Source organism: Vespa crabro, chromosome 2 (genome assembly GCF_910589235.1).
Source record: "Vespa crabro chromosome 2, iyVesCrab1.2, whole genome shotgun sequence".
NCBI classification, from domain to species: Eukaryota; Metazoa; Arthropoda; class Insecta; order Hymenoptera; family Vespidae; genus Vespa; species Vespa crabro.
Window position 1 is genome coordinate 8795081 of NC_060956.1, and position 19588 is coordinate 8814668.

General features: G+C 32.5%; 1 protein-coding gene across 8 annotated transcripts in view; it reads left to right on the forward strand.

Moving 5' to 3' along the window:
* Positions 1-19588, forward strand: part of LOC124433218 (RNA-binding protein Musashi homolog Rbp6) — a 586211-nt gene that overhangs the window by 537162 nt on the left and 29461 nt on the right. For all 8 annotated transcript variants that reach the window (XM_046982961.1, XM_046982962.1, XM_046982960.1 and 5 more), the window contains 2 exons: positions 12958-13040; positions 13768-13852. In XM_046982961.1, the coding sequence (XP_046838917.1) occupies positions 12958-13040; positions 13768-13852 (168 nt within the window). The remainder of the gene's footprint in view (positions 1-12957; positions 13041-13767; positions 13853-19588) is intronic.

Here is a 19588-nt window from a genome sequence, read left to right on the forward strand (position 1 = left end):
AATTTATTTAAAAATGATAGTGGGCTTAATGTTCTTAATTTTTTCTTTCGGGCCAGATAGGAATGGGAAACTATCATCTTCGAACGAGATACCTCCTACAATTATACTGTATGTCTCGTTCTCTATGATAATATTGTAAATTTCAGCTTCAGTGATAATTTTTTTTTTTAACTAATAACACCTTAAATAAGAGAAAGAAGATATATAATTATGGTTACTTATCTAAAATGGCTTGCACAAAACGTTTATTATGAGCTTGAAAGGATCTACTATAGAACTTAAAAAAAGTTTGAGAAGAGGCAATTCATCCAGCACTCCGTGTTATAGTGGAAATATCAATACTCCTTTGATGCGCTGTAGACACAGTTGTGTATCGTATACTATACGCAGTAAATTGATTTTGCAGTCAATGCCAGCTTTGCCTAACAGCGATTTTATCCAGTGCCCAATGGTTTGTGATGATGCTGGACCATGAGATTTCGTTGTTGTGATAAATAAATTTGGTATTCCCTTTTTTCTTATTTCTTTGGTCTGCTCAACATATTTTTAAATGGCAGAGGTTACACAAAGTCTTGGTTTTCCCTTAAAAAATGGCAATATCAAAACTGAATTAAATGTTTCGGGTTTTGTAGTTTTTATTCGCTCCGTGATTTTAATTTTTATCTTTTTATTAGAGCTTTCTATGTTATCAATATTGATTAGTGCCAATGTTTGTAACCTTCGAGCCGTTATCAATACTAATAATATTGCTACTATTTCATTGAATTCTTTTAATTTTAATCTTTCAGATGAATGAAGTTTATCAATATAATCTAGTACCAATGCTACATCCCATATGCTTTCATACCTTGATTTAGTTGGCTTTAATTTGAAACTACCTTTTAGAAAACAGGATATCAACCCATCATTAATATTGTATATTAAGTTCAAGGAAATTGTTGATCGAGTAGTGTTCAAGGTACTATAATTTGCGCCGTTATTAAGACGATCCCTCAAAAAACTAATAATATCTGTTGTCTTTGCATTAAATAAGTTGACCTTTCTTAGATAACAGAAGTCCTACTAACGTTTAAGGCTGCACTCGTACTGCTTTAATGTAGACACAGTAATAGACTTTATTATAATGTCGGCAGTATTTTCTGACAATCCTTTCTTTAAATAGCCAGTTCTGATAATTTACCGACCATTAACGAAACAGGATGCTAGCGGATGATTTCTGGATCTACAAGGAGACTGTAACAAATTAATATTAGGTTTGAAAATAATTGTAGGTCTATATATATATGATATATATCTATAACTATATCTATAACTATAATGATACTACAAGCATACCTTCAACTTGTTCATTGATAATTTTTCTTAAAGTACGCGATATAAGTACAAATGGCGAAAATGTGTAAAATTTTTTGTTTTTTCATAATACAATAAACGCATCTACTGCTTTTGCTTCTGAATCTGTGTATCTAGAGTAAAAACTCTTTACACTTTTTATTTATTCGCGAGGCAAATAAGTCTAGTGAAAAGAGATCTAATTGATCTTCAATTTGGTTAAACTGTTCAGTTCTCACTTCGAATCAATGTTAAGATTACGCGTCTGCCTCTGTATTCTCAATTGAAGGAATATATGATGCCTTTATCCATATTTTTCTTTCTTCACACCATTTCCTGATGTTTCCCGCAAGTTCACTGAAATGCTGAAACTACACACCTCCAGCTTTATTCACGTAGGAAATAGCTGTCATATTGTTAGGTCGAAGTAAAATTTCACATTGCGATAATTTCGCTGCAAAACATTTTAACGCGAAATAAGCAGCAAGTAATTCCAAGTAATTTATATGATTTTTCCTTTCTTGTTCATTCCAAAAACAAAAAGTTCGTTCATTACAAAAACAGTCCTAGCTTGATAGAGATAAGTCTGAAAAAATTGTGATAATGTATATTTAAGTTTTGATAGGACATGAACCGATTTTTGCATTTGTTTTCCACTAGCTCAGATCTTCGAGTGCAGGTTTAGCAATTAAGATATAACGTCGTAATTTCCCCCGTTGGATTTTAACGTAAAGAATTTCTGCCGTTCTAACCATTTACAGTGAATAAATCAGTAGGCTACTGTTGGACCAGCTAATGTCAATATTCCTAAGAATTATTCAAATTTCCTAATTTTATTAAAGTTTTTTCAACCTTAAACTAGATAATTCATTACATTTTCTTTTCTGTTAGATTTAAAGAATAATTATACAAATCAATGATTAACCCCAGATATTTACATTTCTGATCCGCAATTAAAGCACTTTTTCTATAATTTATAATGAAGCCTAAGTATTGAAATTTTTCAACAGCTTTTTTCATGTTTTGTTCGCAGGCGGTTTTTGATTTATAAATGAAAAAAAAATCGTCTAAATATAATACTAATAGTATTCCTTATATAATACTACTAAATAATACTAGTTCATTAACTACAGGCTTCATTATCTTAGTGAAAATGTATGGGTTAGTGCAAAGACCAAAAGGTAGACATGTAAATTAATATATTTTTTTCTTAAATATAAATTTAAGAAACTTCTTATATTTTTTGTAAATAGGCACAAAAAAATAGGCATCCTTTAAGTCTAATGAACCTAAAAAATCTCCACAAGATAGTAAGCTTAAAGCGGATCGAATATCCTCTACAAATATTTATTCTCAATGAATTTATTTAACTCTTTCAAATTAAAAATGAAACACTTTGAACTATCTAGTTTTAAAACGAGAAAGTATAATGGAATGAATTGTCCTTCGCATTCTTCATATTCCTCAATAGCACCTTTCCTCAGAAGTTTATCAACTTCTATTTGTATTTTTTCTGAATCCTTATCAGAAAAATTTTTTTCTTTGGAAAGATTTTGTTGCTGAAGTAATTTTATAAAAGGGATTTTATATCCATTAATATAACTTAGTATGTATTTATCAGTGGTTATGTTTTTTCCATCTCTCCTTGAAATAACCTAAAAGATCTGCTACTTTTACCTTAGTTAACGCCTTGATAATGATCGGCTCGTCCCACGTGACGTCCGAGATGGGCTTTGGGATGTCCTCGATCTAAATTTTAGTTGGTGACATTTCTGCTGTTGACCCTTCTGAAGATAGCTCGCAAGTGATGGCTTGATGTTTCCTTGATCCCAACCTTTTTATGCTGTTTTTTGTGGAGGCTTTTCTTTTATATCTGTGCATGATTTTTCAATTTCTTTCATATACTTAACCTTATCTTTATGGTTGTCACCATAAAGCCACTCATTTGAAAGCATGTTTTCTGCTATCGGCTTTATATTTTTATATAATTATGATGTAATAAAGGATTTTCTTGCTACTATTTGTTGGTAGTAGACATCAGCTAGAATTTGTCCAACGTGGCTTATATAGTCTGTAAATAAATCTTCATCCAGTTCTTCTTCCGGTTGATCAATTACCATAGAGACCGCGGCACCTAAAGCAGCCATGGCAGTACCTACACAATTTTGTGTCTAGAAAATGCTCATCTTGTTTTTTTCGATGTTTGAGAGTAATAGCATTATTTCTGGATTTATTTTAAGTGTTTCAGTATAAAACTTGCCCTTTCTATTGTACGATTTTAGAATCTCTTTTTTGTTCTTTTCCGGAAAACCAGTGTTTTTCCATTTTAACAAGGAATTTTTTAACTCGGGATGATATTTAACCTCTTTGAATTTGCATTCATTCGCGTCCAAACCCAGCATCATTAAAACATTACTGTTTCCATTGCATCTTTAAATACAATGCTTGGCGTATCTTTAAATACAATGCTGGTATTAACCTTATTCTCTACGATCACTTTTCGTGGTGAATTATTCTCCTTGTTCTTAGCCTCTAAGAGATTGAGAATATATATAGGATTAAAGAATCAAAACACTTGTTGTGTATTTGTGATAGTGTTCTTATTGAATTAGATCATAATGATTCAATTTTATTATCCAATATGGACAAAGCAAAACCGTGTGGGCTTACCTACCTTAACTTTCGTGTGGAAAGATGAGATTTAACTAAATGTTCATGAGTTTAAAATAATGTACTTACCAGTTTTTCTATTATTGTTAGCTGAGTATGATGTAATTTGTTCTTTTTGAACACTTACTAAAGACTGTACAACCTTTGTTAGATTATCCAGTTAACTCTGCAGTTGATCCATCTTTTCCTCCTTTCGACGCTTCGAACGATGATCATTTCGCGTTCTGGACCTTGATCACTATTTTTCTTTTTACCTGATATTTTACATATATAATAATCCACAATAATATGGATTTTAATTTATTATATTTCTTTGTTATACGAAAAAACGTTATGACGCTTTGGCACAACGAAACAATATAAGTATAGTGGGCGTAAGAGAATGGAGAGTGTGAGATGGCGTGGAGGCATCATTTTTTAAAAAATATATGTTAAATGTTGTAAGTTGTAGGTATGACAAGCATAACTACAATATTATTATCAAGGACGAGACATATAGTATAATTTACATTAAATGAAAGTTATTAAACACAATAAACTTTTAAGATAACACTTATAAAGGTACTGAAAAATTATATGGCTTAACATGTACTTACCAAGAGATCACACAAGACGGAATGAACAAAAATGGCGGCTCGTTCCTAAATTTATGACGCGTACTAACTTCCCTTCAAACTCATTCATTCCACTGACTATTTCACTGAGACTGTATATGAAATTACAATGCAAATAATTTTAACATCAGGTAACTGATAATTAAAAGTTAGGAGAAAGTTTAATGATGTTAGATTATCAATAAAATAAAATTTAATAAAATAAATAAAATTATCGTTGATATTAATGACTAACGTAAATTAGTTACAACATGTAAAATGTATATATAATTCTAAAACTATTTTGTGATGATATATTGTAAATTAAATTCTGGATTTATGATACAGCAATGAACTGAGAATTTCTTATTTATAAGATAATTATTGATAATAAATACATAACTTTGCCCATTTTTCAATATTTATTTATATACTGTCAGTTATTATTTTCCTCTATATCGAAGATATAATCTACTTTAATTAAAGTATAAAAATTATCTAAGAATAAAAAATTAAAAGCGACAATAAATATCTATTTTTGTTAAATCAATTATATATATACATATAAGAATTATTTAAAATAAAGTGACGGTCAGAATACGTTTGAGAGTTTTTTCTCTCGCCTCATTTGATCATTAGCAAAGATATATTGGAGTTTTGACGTCAGGTGGATGAATTCATATAGCGGCAGCGTAATTTGCAGCACAGTTTCGCCTAATCTTCGTACAACCCCTTTCACTCTGTCTCTCTCTCTCTCTCTCTCTCTCTCTCTCTCTCTCTCTTTCTCTCTGCTTCTTGACGACTTAAGTACCTCAATTTGGTTCGTTCGTTTAATCTCCTTCACGAAGGAAGCAAGCCGAGGAAGAAACGTTAGCGAAGGAGATTCGAAGGATAGAGGGTGGTGAGACTGTAGGAGAAGAGAAACCGGCGAATGCTGCCAACACGAAGCTGCATGCTAAGCGAAACGCCAGTCGCGTTAAAATGCACTTTGCAATTCCGTGTATCTCCGGTAATGTCTGACAAGCGTTTTACAAAAAGGGCCTAATTTAGCTCGAGAAACTTACACCTAATTAAGTGAGATCAATTAACGTCTTCTGGAGAAGCCACTGCGCCTTGTGCTTCGAACCACGAGATTATACTGGACTTTTTTCTTATTGATACTTCAATAAAAACGTCGAAACTTCAAGAATTTCTTAATGAAGTTTTGTTTGTCATCGTTAACTAATAGATATTAGAAATAATAGATTCTCTTATTAATATTATTGTAAATAATATTCTCTGCTATTTTATATTTCACGCATTTAACTTTTCATTTGTCGTTAGAAAAGAGAAAGTAAAATGATATTTGAAAATATTTTGTTTATCAAAGTTTCTTCATTTATTTTCCCATATATTTCAATACGTTTTATTCATTCTAACATCTATAGCAAAGAATTTTTATTGTCAATGAATTAATTCACTTGGAAGTTTTGGTACTGATCGATGTTCATAGAAGTACTATATTCACATATAAAAGTTTTAAAAGATCCATTAGAAAAATATGGCACACTAAGAGTCCGAACGCCTGAGAATCGCTGCAGAATCTCAATACCGTGGTTAGCATTGTAAATCAACAAGTTGATATCTATTACTTGATCTAACTGATACTGCATGAATCGTTATGGCAACATTAGCATACCGATTATAGCAATACGAAATTTAGTTTCTACATTTGGAACATGAAATACGGTTACGAGTATCAGTGAGATATTTCAAATATTAATTATCTTGACATTTATTACGAAACTATTCGTAATTGAAGTATTTTTAAAGATCATTTAAAAGTTTAATTTCTTAAATAAATGTGATTTTTTAAAAGATTCGATCGAATAAGATATTTAATTTTAACTTACTGACGATAGTCTTTCAAGTTTCGACATTTAATTCGTTAGTTAGCGCTACGACGAAGTATGGTTCGACTAAACGCGAGATTAACTAGAACGTATTCCGACATGCTATCGTTTCGAAAGTTCGTACCGGATCCGGGAATACGTCCGTTCCGGTAATCCGGCCGCGAATCGCGATTTCGCGGGCGGCAAAGCGAGCGCTGAGCACGCCGGAAACTCACCGAGAAGAGGGGTGGATCTGCGATATTAGCACAGCCGCTCGTTAACGCGCTAATCTCGCGCATTTAATGCCCAACCAATCAGTGAGCTTAACGACGTTCGTATATCGAGAAGCGAAAATCTCTTCCCTTTCCCTCTCAATACTTGGCATATCGAATGATAAGATCTAAATTTTCAAGCACTTTATATATATATATATACACGCAATATATGTAGAGTATCCCAGAATAACTGGGAAATATTTTAGAGGTGGCTTTCGAATATCAAAATAATAAAAAAAATTCATATAAACATATATCCTATTTGACTTTGTCTTCGATTTTTACTTGTGAGATTATTTGAAATTCAGCTTCTATAAAATGTACATTGACAATGTTGAAACTCTTCAGTGTGAAAGAATTGAATAAAGTTTCCAGCAAATTCGAGCAACATCTGGACATACGGAAAGAATAACACAATCTTTGGTAAAATGTCTGCGGGCATGTATTCACGTGCGAGGTCATTTCCAACATCTTCTATGAAAGTAAGCAGATAGAGTTTGTTGAAAATCAAATCCGTTATAGTTTGAAAACAAAATCAAATAAGAAATATATTGAAATGAAATTTTGTTATTGTATATTGTTTTTATTACTGAAATTAACCTCAATATATTTTTCACTTGTTCGAGATATTAGTCTATATACATCTGATTTGTCTTTCTCTTTCTTTAATTACGAATCTTATTCAAGAGAACGCATATACGTTCGCAAAGCAGAGCCGATACTTATCACGATTCCAGCACCTAACGCCTTGATCACTGTTTCAGAAACTTGAATTATCATCGTTCCTGCCAAGAGGGTGATTAGGTTCATGCTGAGAGAGTCAGGACAAGTTGTAAATTAGTTTCGCGTGGAGTTGATTATTGCCAGAGCGCATTCGGTAATTGGGTTTTAAGATGTGCTATGCAGTTCATTGATTATTATAAATTTATAATACTTGCGATATAATATGAATAGTTGTGTAAATTAACATCGCAATTAAAACGTTTAGTTTAGTTACTGTCTCTGGATTCGTGATATCAATGAAAGCTCATAATCATCATTACGTTTCTTTGAAATTGTCTACGTTTCCGCTTTTAGGTGTGATTGCAACAGTGACACCATTAGAAATAAATGAATTCATGGGACTGGTTGGGAGCACGATCGAACGGAAACTAAGAGTGACGAGTGAGTCGGCAGAAAGAGTAAGAAAGAGAGAGAAAGAGAGAGAGAGAGAGAGAGAGGGAGAGAGAAATAAAGTAAGAAAGAGAAAACGGAGGTCTAAGCCGTATCCATTTACAAGTTTCAAATCGTTCTGCCAGCGTGCCTTTTGAGAAGAACCTTTTACTACTCTCAATGCACGGTAAAATTCTAAAACGCGCTTACCAGCCGCCTGGCATTTAAACGTTACATGCTCGCTTGGTACAATGACGGGGTCGCATTATACTCGAGAGTTAGAGGGACGTAGTAGAGAAAAGAAAAAGAGAGAAAGAGACCAAGGGGTCGACAGTAAGAGTCGAGACCAGAAAAAGATGGAAAAAGTTAAAGTTCGAAGATGGCGTCGACGCGCGCGAACGAAGCGAAAGAAGCTATCCCTCTTCCTCTCACAAACCCTCCTCCCTTTTTTCTTTTCTCCATAGTCGGCCGCTACACTTCGGATTGTCGAGAGATGCATTTTACCTACGGCATCTGGTATTTAATCGCACGATCGATCGGGAAACAATGGAGTCGAGCTCCTCTTTAATTTCTTATCGCATTACGCCTTTCACTAGTGGATCCTTTATTTATCGTTCCTTTATAAAACGATGCATTTCAGCACAAAAGGATGGCGTAAGTAATAAAAATGACAAAGAACACAAAGACGCATCGTAATGCATAAATTTATTGTGATTCCATGCCATTACGATCGTTTATGGATCATTTAAGAAAGTTTTTTGGTGTTACGACAATGATAGTAGAAAAGACTCGGAGTCCGGGTCCAATATCTCAGGATATGTTTTTTATTGAAATGAAAACGTCTAAGATCTGACAAGGCGTTCAACAGCTGAGCACGTATTTTTTCTTATTAGTCGTTATACGAAAAACGATCGTCTAGCACTATCTGCCTTTCTTTTTCTTTTTTTTTTGTACAACATTGGGTGAAAATAAATTTTTTCGCATGGTCATACCATACAAATAAATTACCTTATAAAAATTCGAATTCGAAAGGCATATTTCCTCTTAATGAATTTTATTGAGATTCCTTTAGATCTCTGACTACATCCTTCCGATCTCTTCTCTTTTTTATGCTTTCTTGATTATACTTCCTCATTTTCGAGACTATAAAGGAATTCTTTGGGATCTTGGAATGGGTATGGTAAATTGATAATTTCTTTCTTTTTTACGTTATACCGCGTGAAAGTTATAACATTGTCATAAATTTCCAAAGTCTTCGTTATGAGAAAAAAGAAAAATTCGAAAATACATTGTTCAATTAAAAGGCATGTTATATCGGGATAAGAAATTCCATGGCTGGAAATTCCATAGCTCTAGCTTAGATCTAGACTATATAAGGTACTTGGTAGACTTCAGCGCGGGAAGTAGTTAAACGTTACCGGTGTCAGAGCATGGCCTTTGTACGAGGCGAGTGCTTGTGCTCTACGGAGTTAGCTGACTGGCGAAGTACTATAAATTACATAAATGAAGTAAGCCCCTTCCTCGTTCAAATGGACGTCTTGCCAAGTTTATAACTTAATCACCAGCGCTTCCCATAGTATAGGAGATGGTCGGGTGGTTGAAGAAAAGTACAAAACGGAGAGAGCAGAAAAAGGACAGGAATTGTGGTAAGAGTAGGCAATGAGTGTGAGGAAAGGAAGAACCGAAAGTGGCAACATGAAGAATGATTTTGATCGTCAGATAATTCAACCAGTCTTATGTTTTTTGTCCAAGAAATCTACTTTCTTATGAAAGATCAACACAAACGCTTAAACGATTTTAAACATATAAAACCTAACGAAAACTGATGATCCTTTTCAAAAAAAAAAAAAATTAAGAAAGCAAAATACGGTTTTTCTTTTACGAACTGTAGTTTCTTTTTTTTTGTTTCTTGCTCTAAGTAATATAGCTCTAACGAACAATAACTATCACGAAGAATGTCTATTTGTCATCTCTCAATGTTGGAGCGTTGCTAACCATTAAATTCCTTTAATTACGAGTCATCTATCAAAATTTTGCAGACGTACGAAAAAATGAACTTTGGATAACGAGATTCGACGGATTCCTGGATTTCGCGTACATTATTCAAATTACTTTTTTTTTGTACGTACGTTTATTTCTACTTCTTATTTTCACTAATAAAATAAAAGAAAAAAATATACATAATTCTATAAAAACATATAAAAATAATAACAATTAAACGAAAATATATTACAAGCTATTAACTCTGGGTGAACACTTGGATCCTAATGCTATTTTTGTTCTAGCATTGTACTTAATGCTGTAAATATTTATGAAAATGAAATGGAGATAATAATATGAATATTACAATATTATTTACGATATTGAAAGTATAAAAAATGCAAATAAAGAAAAACTATATAATCAGTCTCTAATAGTTGAAAAAGAAATTTATCTATGAATGTACATCAAAATACTAAATATGATGAAATCTTAGATTGTTTTTATATTATATTTTATTTTATATTATAATCATTTTAAATATTTATAATCACCAATATTTCTTGATATTTTTCTTAACGTTAATTTCAATAGAAATTAGCTGATATTTAAAACGCATTTCATTGTAATTTATAGACATATTGTTATTATATCTGAATTTCGGTATCGATTTAATTGAATTTGTTAGAGATATGTGGCACTGAATTTTATGTGGTTGTTTGTATGTTCATTATGTATCTATTTAGTTTTTCGTTTAGTTTTTTATTTTTTTTAGATATTATAGACTATTTCTAATTTTCTGTCATTAGGTAAGCTTGTGCCGTTGTTAATTGTTTTTGAAATTTCAGTCCGCTTTATTAAATTTGTATTTTATAGTTGGCGTTTGTTTATCTATTTTAAGAAGATTTGGATTTTCTGTTGATATGTCTATTAGAGCTCTATTTAGTAGATCTGATGGACAGATTCTGTCCATATATCTAGTAGAGCTCTGTAATTATTGTCATAGTCTAATGTATTTAAAATCCCTTGTCCGTATAAATTGTGAAATTTGAGTCTGTTAGATGGATGTTCATATAGAAATTTTTCTTAAGAAAGAATGGGACTACCAATCTATAAGAATTTACTTTCTAGAGGATTTTTTTTTCGATATACCAATATTATAATCCTTTTTACTTTTATTGTTAGTGAAATTAATAATAGAATTGTTTTGAATGGTTTTTAACGTTTAGATCACCAGCTAACAAGACAATTTTTGGCATCTTCAAAATGCAGTGCTTCTAATAAGATTTTTAATTTTATTAGGAATTCTATTTTACAAATACCGATTAAATATGTCGCTACGAGATAAAGTTTCTTATTATTTTGAATATTAATTTCTATTATCAATTTTTTAAGGCTAATACAGTTTTTGATACACTCTTTTTGGAAGGATTTCTATTTAATATCTTTTCTAATCAATATTTCCGTTTCGCCATTTTGTTCAACATTGAACCTGTTGTTTTTTATCATGTTATAATTTTTAAATCTAAGCATGTTTTGGGTTTAATTCCGTTTCATATAGAAATACGAAATCCGGTTTGTTAATTTCAATGCAATCCAGAAGTGATATTCTTCTCTCTTTTGTTATAATAGAATTGATATTGATGGAAATGATTTTTAATTTCTCAATTCTATTGGTGATATATTTTGATGATTGCTACTTTGATTAATCATTTCATAAAGCGTCTATGTCGAAAACTAAATAATTTGTTCGCTACGACTGTGTTGTTAATGCTGTTCATTTTTTAATTTTTTGGGCATGTAACTGCCTTTATTCTCATCAATTTTTTGTTTTATTTCCTTAAGCTTTAGATATTCTTCGTATGAAGCGGATTGACAAAAATTTTTACAGTTTGTGCAATATGCACTGCTGTGCAATTTGCACTGCTGTTGTCACATGACGCGAGTGACATTGTCCTGGATTGTATTTAACGTTGCATCTGTATTTCAGATTGCAGTTTGTTCCAATTTTCCACATTATACACTATATTTTCATGTATTTTTTCCCTAGTTATCATGTTATTCGATTATAATTGAATGTAAGAGAATTTTAATTATTTTTAAATTATTTACTTTACTATCTGCAGTTAATTGCATTATAAAAATTTGTTTTCCAATATTTACTCTTTTGTGTAGAATTTTATAACGATAGCGAACTTATTTATTCTGTTTAATTCAGCCAAAATTACTTTCGGGTTATAATCACCTTTTAAATTTTTTAATAGTGGTGACTTTTTCTATTCTAGAAGTTACATAAAATATTTAATGTTATTTCTTTTGAGTAATTCGCGAATCTGTTTATATTCTTCTAAGTTTCCTACATACAAAAGATCTTCATTCACATTGATTTTTTCTTAACCATACAATTTTTTATATTATTTGTTTTAAGAGTGTCTATAGTTAATTTACCTGATTTATTGTATATATTAAAAGGCAGTAATTTAACAAATTTTATTTCGGTGTTTTCTTCGTCTATACGAGTATCTTTCGGATTTGTTATCCTTTTCGTAGTTTTCAAGGGATTGACTCTTTTTAATTATAGCCGACTGAGTCAAAGATTTTAAAGATTGTACTTTAACCTTTAAGCTATATAAGAATCCAGAATCTCCTCCATTCCTTCGCAAGTTAAGATGCCTACAATTTTTGCTGAAGTTTCTTTCGTTAAGGAAACATTAACTTCTGTTTATTTTAATTCATATCGTACACTGTATTTCTATAACTCGCACTTCGAAAATAACTCGAGTAACAATGGAGCCGAGATTAAAATCGTCCATAGAGTAATGCAAAGTTTTTAATAACCAATGATACTTAATTAAATTACGACTTTTGGCTGATTTCCGTCTTGCTGAACATTTCTTTTTTTCTATTTGTACAATGCAAGCGAAATAAATTATTTGGGTAATCACTTGAATTTTTTTTTTATCAAATCAATCACACTTTAATGTATATCTGTTGTTGATTAACAAGTTTTATCTTTTAACGTGTAACTTTATCATTTTCTCAGTATAAATAATTTTATTAATCGGTTATATTTTTCTGTTTCAGGCTTTGGCTTCGTCACATTTCAAAGTGAGGATGTGGTCGACAAAGTCTGCGAGATTCATTTCCACGAGATTAACAACAAAATGGTGAGTTGCCAGCCTGGCAACAAAGCTTCGTTCGTCGTTGGTCAAAGAGCTTTTCTTTTCTCATTCAACATACCTGCGCACGTGGCATTAAACAGTATTTACTTTCCTTTTTTCGTCGACGGATAAGTATTCGGAAGGAATTAATTTTTCGTATAATCGAAAAGGACCCCACTGGTTCTATTTGCATTTGACGCTCACGCAGGAGAACAAGAGCATAAGCTGAATTAGATCAAACGTGAACAAAGACGATAAGAGCTTTCTAGAAATATACTCTATCATAGTAGATTTTCTGATGGACGTTTTCATTTATTCGTCCCGATTCTAGAACGATAATGAGAATGATTGATGCCACCTGGGCGGATCGAGGAGTACCATATTCAAGTAGAAATGGAACTTTTTCGATTCAAAGATTAATTAAGATATGAAAAAAATTGTTTTAATGTTTCATTTTCATAAATATTAAAATCTACATCTGTGCCATATATATATATATATATATATATATATATATATATATATATATATATATGTATATATGAGTAAATATCTACATAAATAATCATAAAAAAGAATTTATTCCTAGATAGTTTCAGTCTATTTTTACAGAGTTATATTCTTACTTGATCTACAGTAACAATTAATACTTGTATAATAGTAGTAATAGTAACAGTAGTGCCGACGAAAATAACAGGAGAAAAGAAGATTAAATGAGGATGGAACTTTTAAGGTCGAATGCAAGAAAGCACAGCCGAAGGAAGTGATGCTCCCGGCGAACCTGGCGAAGACCCGAGCGGCCGGCAGAGGTGCATACGGTGAGTTGGTGATGGTCGCGACACCCACTCCCACCACCTATCGTTACGCGCCGTATCCTCTCCCGACGGGTACAGCGGCAACAGCAGCCGCGGCAGCCGCACACGCTGCCGCGGCAGCTACCGCTGGGACCCCGCACCACCACTTGCTGACGCCGATTGTCGCTACCGCCGCACCGAGCGCACCCGCTACCTACCAATACGCAGCTGGAGCTGCGACACCAGCCGCAGCCGCAGCCGCATCCACCGCTGCGGCAGTTTACGACGTGAAGCGAGCACTCGCCGCAGCGGCTGCCGCTGCCGCTGCTGCCTCCTACAGGCCTCATCCAGTTGCCGCAGCAGCCGCATCGCGTGCGGCTACTTTGACTTATTCCATGAGCGACCTTTTGGGCGTGCAGGGCCTCGACATGGGCGCCGTATACCATCCAATACCAACCATTGGTCTATGACCAACAATTCTTACGCCCCTTTCGCGGCCTCAGTAAACTTGCTGTTATTCAAAGACGATATATTTTTTTTTCGATCGTTTGTCGCGTTTTCTCACTCGCAGTGGACTGTGTCTATAATTCTTTTTCTAATACTTTTTGGTTCTCTCTCTTTTTCGTCAGTCAAATCTAAATTTATTATATCAATCATTTTTTTTTATGCATACGAAACATCATAGGATACATGTAGCTTTCATTGCTGTTTATATACTTTTATTTTATACTTAAAAGTTTAGAAAATATTTCAAGTTTTTGATATACTTATCGTGCAATTATGGTTTTATTATTTATCAAGTTATTTAAAACTTTTCATTGATTATTTACTAGTATTATAAAACCTTACCTATAATATAATCATTTTTGTTAAAATCTGTATGTGACGTAAATGTTATGATAATGATGGTCATTGATAGCGCATAAAAGGATCTATCAATGGAAAAAGGGGGGGGGGATCCCTTTCTAGTTTGAATCATTAATATACCTATGTTTAGAAGAATACATGTTAACGTTTTATTGACGAAATCAATTTTATTATATAGATAGTATTTAAATATATAAATAAAGAATGCACATTCAAAAAATTTTTTTTCATCTTCTATTACTTTCCATTGCAAATATATTGCCTCCGAAATATTGTTATTCATTTTTTGTAAGTAGACATTTGTTCGTAATAATATTTACAATGATCAGTTGAGTGGGTTATATAGACTCGAGAAATTTATACGTCACTGTGTCGATTCTTCAGTCAAAAAAATATTTTGGTCATTAAATCAACGCATTAGTCCTTCATTTACTTTTGTTCACTTTTATTTATTTTTGGAACTGAAAGTCGTAAAGCTTTTGGATAAATGCCATTTTTTTTATTTCTTTGTTGTATTAACAATAATTATATAACAATTTATAACAAAAAATTGTTTAGAAATAGTTTTTATATAATAATTATTTTCATATAACTGCCATCACTTAATCCATGTGTGTATGTGTGTGTGTGTGTCTGTGTGTGTGTATGTTTACATACATATACATACGTATATATTCAATGATTTGTTGTAAATAATTTATTATGAATAATTTTTTACAAATTAACATCATTTAGTCCATTCTTAATCAACAAAATTATACTTTTTCTATTAGATAGAATAATAGATAGGGCATTTCTACCTAAAGTTAGGTGGAAAGGAAAGATTTTCTTACCAAAGGAAGATCCTCTGTGTATTATTAATGACCACATAGATATATGATACGTACTTATTTCGTATGGGTCATTATTCACGTTCAATGTACGTATCTTTAATAGAATAGGATTTTAGTCCACTGCGGAAGTTAAAATGCATTTTATTTATTAATCGGATACGTCCGTTATTGTTATGTTACTTCGTATACATTCCTCACACCTATATATCATTGCCTTTGTTTTCGCAAGCAAAGAGAAGATTTATCGAAAGTACTAATATATTGTATATCCACGATTCATCTTCGAACGAATCAGTGTAGCGCTAGGTATCATTGACATATCGGAAAGTGCAATATCGTAGTTTAGAAAAAAACAATCGTTCGCTCCCCTCGTTTCATATATCGGGGCAGGAAATTCTCGCGTAAGCCGTTCGAGAAATATAGTTCGGTAAAACTGTGATCTTAGTGCAAAGTTAATAAAAAAAAAAGGATAACTCGTAGCTAAAGTTTGTAGATTTCGACTTGACGTAACTTGATGATCAACCATGGGGCCTCATTTTCAAGTAGCCAAAGAATAAATTAGTTAGCAACGAAACAAATACAACGCGAAAGACTGGTAGTGATTTTGTAGTTGATTAGTAACTCAGAGGTAGGACAATAAATGAAAGTGTTCAAATTTCTAGGAAATAGATGAGAGTTCGTTTCGATAGACAACGTTCGATAGTACGCGGCCAAAGTCATATTCCCTCTAAGGGAATTTCCTTTCTTTTCCGTTGATTTCGTAATAAAATCAAACTTGATTTGATTCGACGACTTTTCGGAAATCAAAGTAACACCCTTGCATTCGTTTTAAACTTTGCAAATGATTTTCCGTGAGATCTTAAAATGAAAATCCTTTTACCGCATTATTGATTTATAATTTATTCTTCACGATAAGATAATCGTATGAACAAAGTATATCAGCTTGTACACTAAAAATTAGTTCATTTTCTTTTCTTTTTTCTTTTTGTTTATAAAAAAAAAAAGAAATAAAGAACGGAAGAGAAAGGATAATTTCTTTTCGCGAAAGTATCTTTAAAGCGTCGAATGTCAATTCACACTAGATCCTAGCGTTGCGCATCGAATGATGGTCGAGAGCAGGTCGATAATTATATAAAGAAGTGGCTTATACATTTTCGAGAACAGAAAAAAGAAACTAATCGCTTTCGAAATGATGGCGCCCACTGTCGAGACCAACGCTCCACGATCGTTTTCAACGAATATATACATTCCCAGGTAGCGGCACGCCAGTGTGTTACATCGGCAACTCAAAAGGCGAAAAGCTTTTTAAAAATGTTGTGTTTTATCGCGAAAAATTGATATGGCGAAAGGCGAATAGCACATTGATAGCCTTCGGCAAATGGTGGTCGATAATAATCATTCGTCGCGCCTTTCAAAATATTTTTCGCAATAACTTCATGAAATTTCATAATATTAAAAAAGAGAAAAAGAGTAAAAAATAAAAAAAGAAAGAAAACTGGAATAGCCAGAATGTATTCCTTACGACGTACGAGAATTCGAGAAGAAAAGCCACGGAGTCTGAACCATCCGCTGGTATATGTCTGTCTCAAAAAGGATCACGTAAAACTTATACACATATATGCGGATGGATCACATAAATATATATGTATAAATATATACTTGTACACATACGTACTTAAATCCATTCTAGATAACGGCAAACTATATACGTATTATATTGTTTTGTATTTACCTATTTGGTAACACCATAGTATTTGATATTAATATCGATATATTTTGTGAGAGTCGCATTACACCTTATAGTTTTTTGTAATAGACCTTACAGTTATACATATCGAAGTATATCTTCTATATCTATATATACATATTATCTACATATATATATATACCTATACATATTTAGGTAATTAGGTAATCATTTGTGTTGTTACAGATCTTAGTTTTATTATCGAGAGACTAGGCGATCTAGGTTGGATAGTTAGAGCGAATAATTTTTTGGCGAATTATTATACTATGTATACGTTCCTACCGTTGAGACTACTAGTGAACTATTAGCTTTTTTCAGGAGCCACTATAATATCTTTAGATTAGAATATACTTTAGGTACTTCTTCGTGGAAGATCACGCATCCTTCGTCTGCGAGCGTTTCTCAAAACGCAAACACCTTGATCGTATGTACATACCAAACCATCTCGAACGGAAATAAGGTCGAACAATTGTGTTGTTATGTCTTTACGCTGTTTTTACGAGTTTTCTTATCTCTTATCGCACGCTCGTATAATAACTCGGTCACGTTTGATGTTCGCCGTTCGAGAAGGACCAATTATTACGGAAAGCAAGAAATGAGAAACGTATGTACATCTTCCACCGAGAATACATATTGCCAGCGGCTTTAATGAAACCTATTACATTGTACCTCTACTTAACAAGCTACGTTACATAGCCAAGTAATATTATACCTCTCTATAGGATATACACACTAAATATATATCTTACGTATACGTGTCTATACCTATATCCTGGACCTTTACCGACTCAACATCCTGTACTCTTAATTCTTACATCCTTTATCTCCATACCTGTACCTTACATCCTCGAAACTTTTGCTTCACGGCTACATACTGTCTCACCTGTCCTACTCGAACTTCTTCCTGTATTTGATCTTATCTCTTTCAACCCCCCCCTATTATACACATTACACAGTAATTAACAGTTCTAAACTATTTAGCATCATTTACCTTAATAATAAAGCGTGAGACGTGTGTCCTAGAAAGTACGTACTTTGCCTGAGAGGCGCAACACTGTCAGTTTCGTAAGTAGACCAGATTTTAACATGCGGTTTCATTTCTGTTCACTCTGTAATGCTTTTTGGGCCGGATTTTGGTTTTGTCCTGAATATATAACGTAAACGTCCAACGGAGGAGGTGTGGTGCCTCGCATTAATGGTGAAGCATGACACTATCGATCAAAGCGTTTTTTCCTCTGTCACAGACGTTTTGATACAAAATTTTCTTTCTCGAGACAACCGTTTGGACGGGTCTATCTCAAGTTGTCTATGACCATGCAAGACAAACTTGATGAATTCCATGTTATTACAAAAGCTATCAACGAAGAAATGTCGAATGTTAATTAATCGATCACTGGTAATCTCGAACATAGTGCGTATTATTCGCATTTCGAATCTTTGAGAAAGCGAGAGCAAGAGAGAGAGATTATTAATATCGTACTGTTAATATCGTACATAAACGTCTGCTCTATGTGGAATCGTTTTGTTGCATCTGAGAAAGTACACGTATATGTACATATACTATATTACTTGAGAAATATATACGTTGCGGTGTAAGAATTGCACATATTTATGTATAGTATGCATAAATCTATATTTCAATATTATATATAAATAAATATATATATATATAATTAATATATATAGATCTATAATTAATAAATATAAATATTATACCTATATATATAATTTATATATATATAATAAATATATATAATATATTAAAACATCAATATATATATATATATATATAATATAACATAATATAATATTTGAAAAATTTCGGTGGTAATCAAATAAATGCGAGAGTAACGATCGAATAGCTAATTTAAGCTGAACTTATTGTTGTTCGATTAATTTAAAAAAAAAAAATATAAAAAAAAATAAAAAAAATGAGTCAAAGAAAAGACGATGTCGAGAGAAAAAGAAAAATATTGAGCGCTTGACGCAATCAAAACCAGCCCGGTAGAGAGACTTTAGGTACGGAAAAAGTCACTAATACTATTAATATGTATCAGTGTATCTTTATGGCTAGAATAAACGCTCTTATACTTTTCCATCTGCGTATATTGTGAGAGCAACATCGATATGAACACTAGAATAGTAAATCAGTAGTGTAGTATTGTGGTCGGTGTTTTTTTAAATATTGTATCGTCAATATAAATGTGGTAGTAGCGTCGGCAATAAGTCGCACATCATGTGGCTGACAGGATCGATTCACAGAAATGATTCGTTTGTATTTAAGAAAACGAATGACGGTTCGACCGTTTGTCC